The sequence below is a fragment of the Armigeres subalbatus genome, chromosome 1, assembly GCF_024139115.2.
Source record: "Armigeres subalbatus isolate Guangzhou_Male chromosome 1, GZ_Asu_2, whole genome shotgun sequence".
NCBI classification, from domain to species: domain Eukaryota; kingdom Metazoa; phylum Arthropoda; class Insecta; order Diptera; family Culicidae; genus Armigeres; species Armigeres subalbatus.
In genome coordinates this window covers 174,404,553-174,420,059 of record NC_085139.1, presented here as the reverse complement: position 1 = coordinate 174,420,059, position 15,507 = coordinate 174,404,553, and the positions used below count along the sequence as shown (strand labels likewise).

General features: G+C 37.9%; 1 protein-coding gene across 4 annotated transcripts in view; it reads left to right on the top strand.

The window, feature by feature from the left end:
- The window catches only part of LOC134205545 (fasciclin-1), a 576,572-nt gene that overhangs the window by 543,623 nt on the left and 17,442 nt on the right, over positions 1 to 15,507 (top strand). The window contains exons 9-13 of one of the 4 annotated variants that reach the window (XM_062680845.1): positions 3,649 to 3,714; positions 4,281 to 4,432; positions 5,538 to 5,588; positions 6,793 to 6,883; positions 7,022 to 7,248. In XM_062680845.1, coding sequence (XP_062536829.1) covers positions 3,649 to 3,714; positions 4,281 to 4,432; positions 5,538 to 5,588; positions 6,793 to 6,883; positions 7,022 to 7,248 — 587 coding nt within the window. The remainder of the gene's footprint in view (positions 1 to 3,648; positions 3,715 to 4,280; positions 4,433 to 5,537; positions 5,589 to 6,792; positions 6,884 to 7,021; positions 7,249 to 15,507) is intronic. The other 3 variants (XM_062680847.1, XM_062680846.1, XM_062680848.1) reach the window with 3 other exon arrangements.

The window sequence follows — 15,507 nt, the reverse complement described above, 5'->3', positions numbered from 1 at the left end:
CAAGACAATTTTGGCGTATATAATTAAATTTCAGTGAAATATTCGATTTGGTGGGTCACGTGCCCCATCGTGCCCCAGCTTAACTCCACCAGTAAGGATTTTTTTAAAGGATTACAGGAAGAATTTGTTTAAGAAAATTCTGAAAGAATTTTTGATGCAATTCTTTAACAAATGGAGGAGTTATTTATGCAATTTCCGCAGGAATTTCTTAAGTAGTTTTCGACATAATTCATAAAGAAGTTCATAAAAATGAATTCTCCTAAATGAATTTTGAAAAGATTTCCTTCAAAAAGGTATGTATTTTTGAAGGAATTTCTGAAGGGTCTTCTGCTAGAATTCCAAAAAGAAATCCAATTTACAAAGGAATTCCTAAAAAAAATCCTAAATTTCTTTGGGAATACCTTTGGTAATTCTTTTAGGAATTTCCTTGGAAATTGATTTAGGATTTTCTTCGGAATATATTTTAAGAATTCTGCCAGTACCTTTTCAAGTAATCCCTTCGGAAACTCTAGGAAGAAATTCTTGGAATTCCTCCGGATCTTTTTAAGCAACTTTTTAAACTTCCAGAAATTCCTGTAGACCAGCGGTTCTCAACCTGGGCTACATGTACCCCTGGGGGTACCTTCGCTGGGCCCAGGGGGACCTCGGACAAAAATGCGTAATGCCGGATGAACCTCGAATGAACAAATTTAAAAAATCTTTCATGCAGACAGAATGATGAATAATATGTTGATAATATGATTCTTAACTATCATCTAGAGTCTACAGATTCGGAAGCCTCCTTTTGGGACGCATGAAGGCTTTTTCCCGAAAAGCTCAGTTGCTTCGTTGTAAGAGAATTGGAAGCATCCTTCTACGCTTCTCGGAAGCCTCCTTCCAAGCAGCTCGGAGGACTCCTTTCAAGAGGCTCGGAAGCCTTTTTTCAAGAGTATCATTTTAAGAGGTTCGGAAACTTTGGAGAGGCCCGGAAGCCTTCTTTTAAGCTTTTTTATAAACGTTCTTTATTTTTCTGCTTTATTTAAAAGCCTCGGAAAGAAAGAAGAGGCTTGGAAGCCTCCTTTCTAAAGGCCCGGAAGTAGGCAGTACTTTGAGGCTTTCTTCTTTAAACTTTCTTTTTTTTCTTTTCTCCTTCTTCTAAAAGACTCGGTAATCTCTTTTAAAAATGCTCGGAAGGCTCTTTTTAAGAGGCTCGGAAGCTCTCCCTAAAAGAGGCACGGAATTCTTCTTACAAGAGGCTTGGAGCCGTACTCTAGAAATCCTCGGAAGCTTCCTTTCAACATACTCAGAAGCCTCATTTTAAGTGGCTCGAAAGCCTTGTTTCAAGAGGCTCAAAAAACTTTTTTAAAGTAGTTTAGAAGCATCATTTCATCTAAAAGGGTCGAAATGCTCCCTTAAAAAAACTCAGAAGGCTTCTTCTAAGAGACTTAGAAGCCTTCTTTCGGGTGGTTCGGAAGCCTTATTTCAAAAGACTCGAAGCCTTCCTTTAAAAGGCACGGATTTTTTTTCTAGAGACTTGGGAGCGTCCATTCAAAAAGCTCCGTAGCCTGCTTCTTTTAAAGGCTCGGAAGACTCCCTAGCAGCAACAATCTTACTGCTTTGTTTGCAGGAGCGGCACTTATGTGATTCGATTTGGTCGTATTTGAGTCATTGAAACTTGTCTATGACAAGTGTGCTACTCAGCTCTTTTGAAAAGGCTCGAAAGCTTCCTTTCAAGAGGTTCGAAAGCCAAAGAAGGCTTGGAAGCCATTGTACTTGCCACACAAGATACATACTCATGCAATGGCGGGCATAGAAAAGCTTTCAATTAATAACTGAGGAAATGCTAATAGAATACAAAGCAGTCCAAGTTCCTGTTGGAATGTAGAGCCATTGAAGAAGAAGAAGAACCTGCCAAATTTTTAACACATTTTGTTACAATATTTATCTTATATAAATAACTCCCCTTGTTATAATTTTGTTTTGCGTTATTGATCGGGCAGGCATAGACTCGAGTGGAATGATTTTTACGAAGTTCGTCCAACTATTTGGTTTCGCCGACGACATTGACGACGACATTATTGCACGTAACTGTGAGAAGATAGATTGCGCCTACATCATACTAAAGATTTTTCGCTGGGACGCCACCATATAGAACAAATTTTCAGCACCGCCACTGACTGATGTCCCGGGACCGCAACCGACGACATTTTTGCAAATGTTGCTCCTGAAAAGAATCGATTTTCTTTTCACAATGCGGCTTTCTAATCACTAACAGCAACGATTCTTCATTTTATTTATGGCCAATTTTCTCTAAGAACCCATATTTTTTGACGCCTCAAAGTATTCTTAAAATTGAAAACAAAAATCGAAGAAGTTTCAGAAGAGTTTTTCGTGAAAATTTAAAAGATTCTTCGGTGGAGTTCCAGATAAATTTTCCGAAAAAGTCTGCTGGAAGTTTTCCGGAGAAATTCAGAAGAAATTGCTGGATACATTCAAAAGAACGCTTCAGAGATTAAAAGAGATTTCAGATAAATTTGGAATAATTTTTCGTGGGAGTTCAGAAGATTTTTTTTTTGTAGAAATTCAAGCAGCGGAAATTCATAGAAAGTTACTTTAAACAAATTGTATGTTCAAATTAAGAAGACTTTCCTGCTCAAACTTTCGTTTAATTTTTATTTAAAATATACAATTTTCCGAGGTAAATTTCTAGAGAAAATGTAGAAAAACTTTTGGAAATTTCAGAGGAATTTTCTATCATGATTTTAAAAAAAGCTGGTTTAGTGGATATTCAGAAGAACGTCTCGTGGAATTTTTTAAGGGAAAGAAGCTCGCACGAAAAATTTAGGAATCTTTTGCGTTGGAAACATTTAAAATTTTTCTGGGATATTCAGATTTGGACTAGTGCATGGATATTGGACTCCATAGCTCTCATATTCATCCTTATCTTGGAGGATGGCAGTTTTTTATTTCTGTGATTTTTTTCCAGCTATGCGCGCTCATATAAAATGAAAAAATCAACTGACAAAATTAATGTTTTGTCTCTTTTAAAATTTGAATAATTTGAGAACGAGATGGAAATGGGAACAGTTTCTACGAAACAAATCTAGGTTCGAATCTAGACTGCATACTTTTGCGTATATCATATTCGTTTATCAAACTGCATATTTAATAATAATGTTAACTAAATAAAATGAATTTAATAATGAAGAAATGAATTAAATTCCAGCATTCTTCGATTGAATAAAATATTGCTTCAAGTTAAAGAAACGAAAAACATGAATTTCTATGCACAGAAAAAACTTTTTTTTGTTTATTCTTTATTAGTGAGTTTTTTTTCGAACGATTAAGGTTACTGCTTCTTGAATTAAAAACATATACCCACATCAATAACAATCAGAAACAAAGAATTGGAACCAATATTACTTTGTTTCTCATTTTTGTAATTGTGCTCTTTTTGAAGTTTTTTTTTTAAAGGAGCATGCTATTGATAATAAAACAAATACCTTATACAAAACATGATTGTGTTGCATTTTCGGAACAATCTATCTTGAGATATTATAAAAAAAAAAATTTTTTCACAAACGGCTGCAGACATGAAGCATGATAATATCTAACCCGAATAAAGAACGGTTTCAACGATTTGATACCTTTTCATCGTTATTTTTGCAGCACTTTAAAACTCATGGTTTCGAGAATCACGAAACAGATGACGAACAATTTGACATCCCCAGCAAGGCAAGGCGTAAAATTCAATATTTTATCAATTTCAAACTAATGGAATGAAATCATCTGCCACAAAATATGCTTAGCACCTGATTCTAATGTGCATGGAAATCAGCCGATGGGCACATTCAACAAAATAGAAAAAAATAAATCTGACTACCCCTAAAATTTTACTCTTATTCTCTGAATTAAATGAAGAATTAAATAAAAACAGTCACCAACTAATTTGTCGCATTGAAAATTGATAGAATAAGTTTACCTTGTAACAGCTGTCCCTTCACAACTACAAACCACCAAAATACACATTTGAACTTACTCACCCCACACAGGTTACAACCCAACATGAATCTTTTGTGTGTTTTGCATTTTACAATTTAATCCTTTCTAACATGAAATCGTTTTCTCTTGTTCGTCTGTTCGTTTTGCTGTTTGTTTTCCGATTTACTGTTTTCTCTATGTTTTTTGCTCGTTCTTATTAAAATTCCCTTTCATTTTTCTCACACTTTGACTTCCGTAATATCAAACAAATTACATTTCCACCTTTTTCTTTCCATGTGTTCTAAATTTTATCTCTGCAGGAAAAGGAGGACGGGCCGCTTTTCAAATTCTACGAATTGATTGCTGACTACGCGCCGGACTTCTTCAAAACCATGAGCAACCTTCAGCAGATGACACTGTTCGCTCCTAGCAACGAAGCGTTAAGCCATCCAATAGTTAACAATTTCATCAGGTAAAGTATTCAATTGAGCATCACAAGTACACATGTTAAGTAACAAACCATTATAAGCAAGTTTGAGAAAAGGTTGAAATAATGCATCAGATCATAACGCCTTGTATTAAGCTATAGTATTTTTTGCACCAAACAACACGAAATAGCACTTGGCTTCTCATTTGCTTATTGTTCAAGTAGTGCCATCCATTACTCAACATTACCTTTCTCATGCAATGAACTTAGATCTTTTGTGTTCTCAGTTGAGAATGGCATCCTTTATCCAACTCAACCTAATGCCACTGAGAAAAAATGTATAACTCTCTCCATACAAAGCATGGCAAAAAATACATGCTTATTTTCTACAACCCTGTATACCAACCAAAATTTGAACAATTTTTAATATATGTAAGGGCAGTTGATGGTCATGTAAAATAGTGACAAGGCTGATCTATGTTTTGTAATCATTTCACTTGCAATATTATGTATCAGACGAAGTGCAACGTGCTGATTATGAGAGAGCAGGGATATCAAAAAATGGATCATTCTAAGGTATCGCGATCGAAATAGGTAATCACTTCTAATCACACCAAATTTGTGTTCCAAGCAAGCAGTCAGGAGGACCTGTCAAGAATTTATTGGAATTGGATCTGCGTTGAAATTTACATTTCCTGCAATCTATTACTCTGTTCCAGAAATTATCCTTGCTGGACAAATTTTAAACATTAATTTTGTATCTGTATAATACAAGATTCAAGCAATGGTTCCAATCATTTAGGCACAGTTTAACTCATTTACCAATAACTGATTACAAGAGGTTTGAAATGAGTTGTAGCACAGTATTTTACCTACAACTTTGTTGAACAGTTCTTTGTATGAATTCCATTAGACACGGAGATGAAGCGCAAGCTACACTATCGTATACTAAACGATTTGAATTGATTAATTGTAGCAACTTTTCGGAAATCAAGTTTTGACAATGGTTATTGGAAAACTCTGACTAAATGTTTGAAACCATCCATGTGAAGATTCTACACTTAATCAAATGTTTCATATACAATTGCGCTTTATAGTGGTGTAGATTTGTCGTATTTAATTTCAATGCCGATTATTTTATTTTCTACAGAAACTGCTCAAATATAACAAAAGGTCCCGACGGGAATGACCATCCCTGTGGGTGAGTCCAGTGTTGACACAGCCAATTTCTACGTTTTTTTAAAGTTCTATTTATTGTGCTGGTTCACTGGTTCTAGTAAAGACGCTTATCTTGACAGTATTCGTTATACATGTTATTACACTGAAATACATACATAGGTAGGGTCGGTGTTTCGGTGGTAATTACCATTGTGTCATATTTCGATTATTTTTTTCTTTTCAAATAAATTGTAAATTTTGTATTTATGATTTACTTTTTAATCTTGTTTTTTTTATTATTATTAATTAGCATAAGTTTTTAAATTATATAAATTATAACGGGAGATAAATTTGAAGTTTCAATCTATTTCCACTTCTAATACAACGCTAAGGTCTGTCTCATTTGGAGAACTAAACTCAATTATACTTAGAAGTGACAGTTCAATAATTATCAAATAACCCTGCTCGCAGAGCAAGAGTACTTTTGACAGATATCGAATCTTTTTTGATCGATGTATTATTGGTATTGCTGGGTAGCACCAGCCATTGTGATTACCGGAAGATTGTTAACCTGTCACTTTTAGGTTGAATTCATGAGCTGAATAAAGTGAGATAATATTACCGAACGCCAATAATTTTATTCTTAAATTGGTTTTCATTGTTTATTGAAATTAAAAATAGGCAACTGACCCTACATCAGAAGAAATCTCTACTAACTACCTCCCAAACAACCACTACTACTATTATTGGTACATCACATCTAATTCAGGAAACAACACATTCACGTAATGTCAGTTTAAAAATTCTTCAACGCACTCCACTTTCTTGCATACTGCACAATATCTATCGATTATGTTTGCCTGCTAATTTATTGCATGCGTACCGCTTGTTGGCTTATACAAACTTCACTCTAAACTCAACATTTTAGATACACGGCAGATAGCTAGGGTCTTTGAAAAATCCAAGCCAATATTTGGTATGCACACAACAAAGTGTTTGTCTCAACAACAACATTTTTCGTGGTGTTTTTCGACTTTTCTCTATAGACGTTTGAGAGCTCTTGTGTATGTCCCGGTTTCCAGATTTCCGAACCGTGGCAGCTCACAAGCGATTATCCGTACCCTGTTGAAAGTACCCAATACTAAACTGTTGCTCTCTTCACTTTTGTTTGCTTTTCACCCTCCACATAATCTGCCATCCTGGGAACGACCTACGCACGTGGGGTGAAAAACTTTTCCCTCATGCAGGAGCCGTGAAAAGCTACGGGAAATCCTAAACCTGCATCTGGTGCGAGACAGTATCACGACCGACAAAATCCGCAAGAACAATCAAAACCAGGTGAGTAGTCCACTGTCATGCGGGATACAAAAGGATTACAGTTCACAAAGTATTAGCGTTGCACGCCGGCAGAACGAGCAGCGAGCTTACAGTAAGCCAAGTGTTAACCTTTGTATGCTTGATTTTACCCCCGGTCAGATCTACCAGGTGCCAACTGGGGCCGACAAGAAGTTTCTGTACTTCAACGTCATCAACAACCGATACGACCACAACCAGACAATCACCGTGGAAGGGGGTGGCGTCAATGCAACAATCATCCTCAGCGACATCGCCGCGACCAATGGCTATCTGCACATAATCGACCGCGTGCTGGGGATTCCGTACATGACCGTGCAGGAGAAGATAGAAACCGATCCGATGCTGAAGTAAGTATTGCCTTTTATTTCTGTTCTATCAAAATATCATTAATATCATTGGTAAAATCAACCAATTGCAATTTCATTTTTATGAAACGTTGTCGTAACTGTAGAGTGGACGATTAATGAATCATCCCCAATAACATTTGTTTATTTGTTTATTTGTTTATTTGGAGCAGGGAAAAGCCCATTTGAGTAGAACCATGGAATCTTTCTCAAATGGATCTCCTCATCTTTGCATATCAAAAGAAATACAATAATTCCAAATGATACATTGTTTGACATAAATTAGTTAATATTATATAATATATCCTAATGGCCTATGCTAATGTGTGATACTGTTGGAAGCTAAGAGGAGTGTAGAAAACTGTTTCTGAAGAACACCCCGTGAAAGGTGAAAATCAAATGCGGTGGAGCAGCGATTGAAGATGCGACACATACTAGTGAATGGCTCATTTTGCGCATAGTTTGTGCGAGCACCTCTCAAGAAAATGAAAGGTGTTGACCGAAGTGGACGAAAGGGGATGTTAAAGTTCAATTGAGAGAGCAAGGCCGGGCAATCAATTCTAGATTGCAGGAGATCTGCAATGAAAAGCGCCTTGGAAACGTCACGACGCTCACTTAACAGATCTAAACCAATAAGTTGGCAGCGTGCTTCATAACTTGGTAAGTTATTTGGATCATTCCAAGGAAGACGGCGTAGAGCAAAACGAACGAATTTTCGCTGAATTGCTTCGATTCGTATTGTGCTGTTTTGGTAGAAAGGAGCCCATACAACTAGTGAATATTCTAGTAATGACCTCACTAACGCGCAGTAGAGCGATTTTAGACATTGAATGTTATCGAAGTGCTTCGCAATGCGGAAAGAAATCCAAGTGTTTTCGACGCTTTCGATGTGATAAAGGCGATGTGGTCTTTGAAAGTCAGCTTAGAGTCTAATAAAACGCCTAGATCCTAACAACAGATTCTCGTCTAATAGCTGTAGATCCGATTTTGTAACAAAAGTCAATAGTAGAGCGCTTGCGGGAAAATGAAATTACAGAGCATTTGTTGGCGTTGAGGACCATGCAATTGATCTCGCACCATTTGACGAAAATGTCGAGTTGACGTTGTAGAAACAGAGCATCCTGATCATCATTAATAGTCCAGTATAATTTGAAATCATCAGCAAAAGAAAGCTTGAAGGATTCGAGCACAAGATTCACATCATTCAGATATACTACATTTACATATACATTTCGGTTTTATAATGGTTTTAAGTCACTCTTGAAGAGTAAATAATGGTCTTCAAGAGCGTTATAAAACTAAAATTGTTGCTTGGGATCCGATCAGGTTCACACATTATATGACAAACACATTTGTATTAAACTTCCATTGGGCCCATAATATAAGAACGCTTATCAAACAGTTCTGTGAATGCTGTAAAGTCAAACAAAAAATATCGAATCACGCCACAGAATCCATCATCTGCCATTTATTGCAGTTTATTGATGAACTTATAGCCTATTCAGATTACGCCATTAATGACATAATAATTGGCGTTTCAGGGTAGATACGCTTTATGATGTAATTATTTACGTAATATTCCATACATTTTGCGCTGTCAAAAGATACCCGTTAAGGTGGTTATACAACAAAGCCACAAATCCGGGCCATCTTGGAAACCACGTGCTTTTTCTAGTGATTTTTCAAGAGCACGAATTGAGAGAACAACAACACCCATGGGGATCACAACATCTGTAGATCGTTTGATTACTCATGCTAAGCAATCGACTTTAATTTCAGCATTGTACAAAAAATATTACGCTGGTTTTGAACTTTTGATAATAGGAGTAGAAAACCGTGTGGTGAATTTGAAATTCACCACATGGCTTGATTGTATAATCACCTTAAAAAGAGTCATAAAGAATTTATTACGAACAATTATTACGAGAGAGCTTTCGTTCTAACTGGGATGCAGGGAGAAATTCAACAAAACAAAACTGACAAGCGTCACGCTCTCTTTGCCAGAGAGAAAATTCTCTCTGTTTTAATTTCGTTTCGTAGTTGACAGTCATGCTCTTTCTGTCGCAGCAGGGTCGAATGCATGTTAGATGGAAATCTTCTGAGCGCTGAAGAATAACTCGGATTGTGATGGTTTTGTGGAAAGCATTTTATATGATGAAAAATAATGATGATAATTATTTATTCTCCACTTATTCAACATGAATTGTTTAAAAACAGATGCTCTCTAGAATTAACATGAAGTATTTACCTTAAACCTAGATTTCATAGAACAAATCGAATAAATTTTTCAAAGTACAAGGGCCAATGCGGAAGACAATTTAAAACGTAGGAATGGTTGTACAACGAATATATTTGATGAATAAACATGATTTCATAAATTGTTTCAATTCTGCTCCTTGAATGGCTTAATATACTTTGGATTTCAACATTTTTCACGTGGGACAACTGTACGATTTGAATGGGATGTATATATAAAGTAGAATAACCTTAAATAAAACATGCATTGGTAATGCATTAATTCATCCAAAATCCAGTTTAAATTATATCACATTCACACGATTCAATTTTGTTAGAAGCTGTATCATTGTAGAGTAGAACGCAATGGTTCAGTTTCCATTTTTGAAAAAAAATTAAATTGCTGAGTTGCCCTTCATACATGGAGATACTGGTGGAAATACATTTTAGTTCGATAATATTTCTTGAAAGTTGGTCCAATCGTCCTTTTTTTATTTTTTTGTGAGAATTCCCAAAACTATCTAAATTTTTCTATCAAATCTCCGTTCGATCATAGCACAGAATCAAAATACGTTTTAAACTTAAAAATAAATTGAGGAATAGTCTGATTCCCCGAAGAACGGCGCACCCAACTAATGAATGTAGCTTCGCTCATTATCCTTAATGAGAGCTTCAAATATTCTTCGAAAATCCATTTTCATATTTTTTTTTATATTTTTTTTTTCGTAGAAACTTTGTTCAGAAAAAAATGCTCGATTGTCGCCACACAAATGCTTGATTTCGCAAATTAAATTTTTAAAACTCTCCTTGAATTCAACCCTGTATTAGCGTGCAAATGAGGAAACATGGAAACGTCAAGATATATTATCTTGCTGCAGTCTGAACACCTCGTAATAATTGGATACCCTCTCACTTAACAAAGTCATAAATAGCCCAATCTGAATAGGCTATTAGGGTGTGTTTGCGCGGGAATGAATAATTGATAAATGTAATCAATTTAGTTTTATCGATGGTTGTTCTTCATGATACACGAGGACTGAGGTAAATTGAGGTGTAAAGGTAGTGCTAGTGCTGTGATATAAAGGTGATTATAGAATGAAGCCCGTGGTGAATTTCAAATTCACCACACGTTTATCTACATACATTTCAAAAAGCCCGAATCTGGCGTAATAGTTATCGTACAGTGCCAAAACTCAAATTATGATTGTTCAGCATAACTAAGCAAACGATCTACCATTACATCAGCCCCATACGCGTTATTGTTCTTTCATCTCGTGCTCTTGGAAAAAATATTGGAAAAGCACGTGGTTTACAAAATGGCCGATTTCTGGCTTCATTCTATAATCACCTTAAAGATTGGCCGTCTTCTACAAAACTGTTCGAGAATGTAAACCAATATTCTGAAAAACTGTTTAGTTTGGATTACATCCGCTAAGTGGGGATACTTGAACCAAACAGCTTTGTTAGATATCTCAGGATATGTGGGATTTAAACGTGCCGTCATTTACAGTTATTTGGGATTTTAAAACCAATGTGTTCAGAAAAGTGTGCTTGGTAGTCATATGGCTACCGTTTCTGTCTTATACGCAGGAGGCCTTGGGTTCGATCTCAGGCTCATTTCATTCGCCTACTTTGTATCTTTATCCATATTTCTCATGTTCCAGCAATCGCTAGAACATGAAATGAATTTCCGTATCGTTTCCATTTCAATCCTGTACCTTCAACTTGACTAGTCTAGCAGTAACTGTTAGAATTGGAAATGCAGGAAAAACTTGTGTCTTACTTTGAAATAGAACTCCGTCTTTTGCGTTCCTATCACATCCCAACAAACAATCTAGTTTTTTTAGCTGAAGTAGCTTCTTTTTGGCTAAATACCGTTTTGACTCGAAGTCCGGACACCTAAGCACTGCTGAATTTTCAGTTCAATATTCCAAACGGAATTAAGTACTTGACACTGAGTGATAACATACCCTGTCAAGATTACCTTATCAAATTTGCTGTAGTGTACTGAAAATGACATTTTGTATGCACGAAATAGCTAATATAATCGAAAACATTGAATATCGCTTGCTTCGAAATCCGGACACAGTATAAGGGATGCTTCAAATCCCGGACAATTTTGCTTACAATTTCCGGACACATCGAGTTTGGCTATATTGACTCTCAAATAGTAAGTGGTAAGAAATTCCGCGGAATTTCGCGAAATTTAAGCATGGCGAAATCTGATTTCTTGATTTCGTTTTGTCTCCTAAAATTACAAAAAAAAATCCCTACAAAAATCTTGCTTTTAACGGAATGTAACGGATTTCCGCGGAATTTTGAAACAAATTTAGATTTTAGAAAGTTTGTCCTAGAGCAGCGGATTTTTCTCTATACCATTTTTGACGGCGATTTTAGAGAAATTTCACAGTTCTCACTCTGCTATGACCGCAGATGACCAAGAGATGGCCTTCCGTATAATCCGGAACGTCCGTAAAATGGTCATTTTGGAAAGTTTGTCCTAGAGTAGCGCATTTTCTTCTATACCATTTCTAACAACAACCTTGAAGTTAAAACACAGTTCTTACTCTGCTATGACCGCAGATGACCAAGAGATGGCCTTCCGGATAGACCGGAACGACCGAAAAATGGTTATTTTGGGAAGTTCGTCCTAGAGCAACACAATAAACCATTTCTGAAGGTGATATTTGAGCTAATGCACAGTTCTTACACTGCTACGACCGCAGGTGGCCACCAGACGGTCTTCCGGATAATCCGGAACGTCCGTAAAAATGGTCATTTTGGATAAATCGAGTCAAGTACTGAAGTCGGCTTCACAGTTGAGGTCGAGATACGTATCTGCAAAGATAACAAAACGTAGTGGCGTTAAATGTAAAGTGCTAAACTCGTCTTAGACGGTTGTCATTTTGGATAGTTCGTGCTAGAGTAGCGCAATTTTTTCAATGCTCTTTACCATACAATATTGTATAGATTTCTCACCTTCCATATGGTAATAATACCCAAGAATATACCTCGCAAACAAATGAATGATGAATTTTATCATAATAATACTTAAATAGTAGTCATTGATGATAATAACCACATCAGGTATTCGAGAGTTATTGAATACCAAATCAATACCTCGTCTAAATTAAGTTATTCGACAAGTATGATGTGTTTGTAATGGCCATCTAAATTCCTAAATCGGATCCCTTTTGAGAAAAATAGGATAGAATAGTTACGGATAAGTTGCGTTTTCTGTTGGACATTTCTAACAAAACACTGAAGACGTTTTATAGAAAACAAAATACGTATTTGTCGACTCAGAATTAGATTATGTACTAAGCGTTAAGGGAAAAACGTATATAACATTAAGTTTTAAAATAATTTGTAAAATTTGTTTCGAAATTTCGCGGTTCTTCCGGGAATTCCTTCGGAGGAATTCCCGGTGGAAGTTCCGGAGGAATTCCCGGTGGAAATTCCGGAGGAATTCCCGGAGGAAGCTCCGGAGGAATTCCCGGTGGAAGTTCCGGAGGAATTCCCAGTGGTAGTTCCGGTGGAAGTTCCGGAAGAATTCCCGGAGGAATTCCCGGTGGAAGTTCCGGAGGAATTCCCGGTGGAAGTTCCGGAGGAATTCCCGGTGGAAGTTCCGGAGGAATTCCCGGTGGAAGTTCCGGAGGAATTCCCGGTGGAAGTTCCGGAGGAATTCCCGGTGGAAGTTCCGGAGGAATTCCCGGTGGAAGTTCCGGAGGAATTCCCAGTGGTTGTTCTGGAGGAATTCCCGGTAGAAGTTCCGGAGGAGTTCCCGGTGGAAGTTCAGGAGGAATTCCCAGAGGAACTTCCCGAGGAATTCCCAGAACTTCCGGAGGAATTCCTGAAGGAACTTCCAGAGGAATTCCAGGAGGAACTTCCGGAGGAATTCCTGGAGGAACTTCCGGAGGAATTCCTGGAGGAACTTCCGGAGGAATTCCTGGAGGAACTTCCGGAGGAATTCCTGGAGGAACTTCCGGAGGAATTTCTTGAGGAACTTCCGGCGGAATTTCTAGAGGAACCTGCGGAGGAATTCCTGGAGGAGCTTCCGGGGGAATTCCTGGAGGAGCTTCCGTGGGAATTCCTGGAGGAACTTCCGGATGAATTCCTGGAGGAACTTCCGGAGGAATTCCTGGAGGAACTTCCGGATGAATTCCTGGAGGAACTTCCGGAGGAATTCCTGGAGGAACTTCCGGAGGAATTCCTGGAGGAACTTCCGGAGGAATTCCTGGAGGAACTTCCGGAGGAATTCCTGGAGGAACTTCCGGAGGAATTCCTGGAGGAACTTCCGGAGGAATTCCTGGAGGAACTTCCGGAGGAATTCCTGGAGGAACTTTCGGAGGAATTCCTGGAGGAACTTCCGGAGGAATTCCTGGAGGAACTTCCGGAGGAATTCCTGGAGGAACTTCCGGAGGAATTCCTGGAGGAACTTCCGGAGGAATTCCTGGAGGAACTTCCGGAGGAATTCCTGGATGAACTTCCGGTGGAATTACGGAAGGAACTTCCGGAGGAATTCCTGGAGGAACTTCCGGAGGAATTCCTGGAGGAACTTCCGGAGGAATTCCTGGAGGAACTTCCGGAGGAATTCCTGGAGGAACTTCCGGAGGAATTCCTGGAGGAACTTCCGGAGGAATTCCTGGAGGAACTTCCGGAGGAATTCCTGGAGGAACTTTCGGAGGAATTCCTGGAGGAACTTCCAGAGGAATTCCTGGAGGAACTTCCAGAGGAATTCCTGGAGGAACTTCCAGAGGAATTCCTGGAGGAACTTCCAGAGGAATTCCTGGAGGAACTTCCAGAGGAATTCCTGGAGGAACTTCCAGAGGAATTCCTGGAGGAACTTCCAGAGGAATTCCTGGAGGAACTTCCAGAGGAATTCCTGGAGGAACTTCCAGAGGAATTCCTGGAGGAACTTCCGGAGGAATTCCTGGAGGAACTTCCGGAGGAATTCCTGGAGGAACTTCCAGAGGAATTCATGGAGAAGCTTTCGGAGGAATTCCTGAGGAACTTCCGGAACAATTCTTGGAGGAACTACCGGAGAAATTCCTGGAGGAACTTTCGGAGGAATTCCTGGAGGAACTTTCGGAGGAATTCCTGGAGGAACTTTCGGAGGAATTCCTGGAGGAACTTTCGGAGGAATTCCTGGAGGAACTTTCGGAGGAATTCCTGGAGGAACTTCCGGAGGAATTCCTGGAGGAACTTCCGGAGGAATTCCTGGAGGAACTTCTTGTCTTATTTACCATCAATTATTTATTCCGCGCCATTCCTAGATTTGATTTCTATCTATTTATTTGGTATTTCCGTGTTTACAAATGGGAATAGGCTTTTTTCTATTGTCACGCTACATACAAAGTTGACGGACTTTCTATCGCTCTCATCGCTCCTTTTCTGCCGTGCGCCACAAGAAAATATGGTGTTGATTACTCTCCCGAAATGGTAATTTTTGTATGAAACTTGGAAAAACTTGGTTGAAGTAAAAAGAGCTTACTGCAAAAATTATCGCTGTCACATATACTTTTTATTACATCAAAATGATCGTTGAAAAATTTCAAAACTTCTGTCAGTTGGGTGTTGCAAAATTTGGTTCCTTTATGCATCAAATCATCGGAGAGAAGTACTGAGAGGCGAAAATTTTAGTTGTACAATTGTTTAGTATTTAGAGCTTAATTCAAATTTGAGAAATAGTAGAAATAGCAAAATTTTCTAGGAACATTCCTTGATAAATTCCAAAGAGATTGCCAGTTGGGATAAGCGAAATTCGTTCCCAATTCCGAGCTATAGACATATAAGTACGAAAATAGCGCTTTACGAAAGAGCTTCCCTCAGACATTAACTTAAAATCGTCAAAAATGCAAATATTACAAATATGGGATCATGGGCAGTGTAGCAATTGTAGAAATAATCAAATCAATAATACATTACTGGTCAAGGTAAAATAAGTATAAAGAACTGATAATATATTGAGTAAAAAATAGAGATTGGTAACAAGCAGGGGACTGAAGAGAAGGCTAATACGCCTAC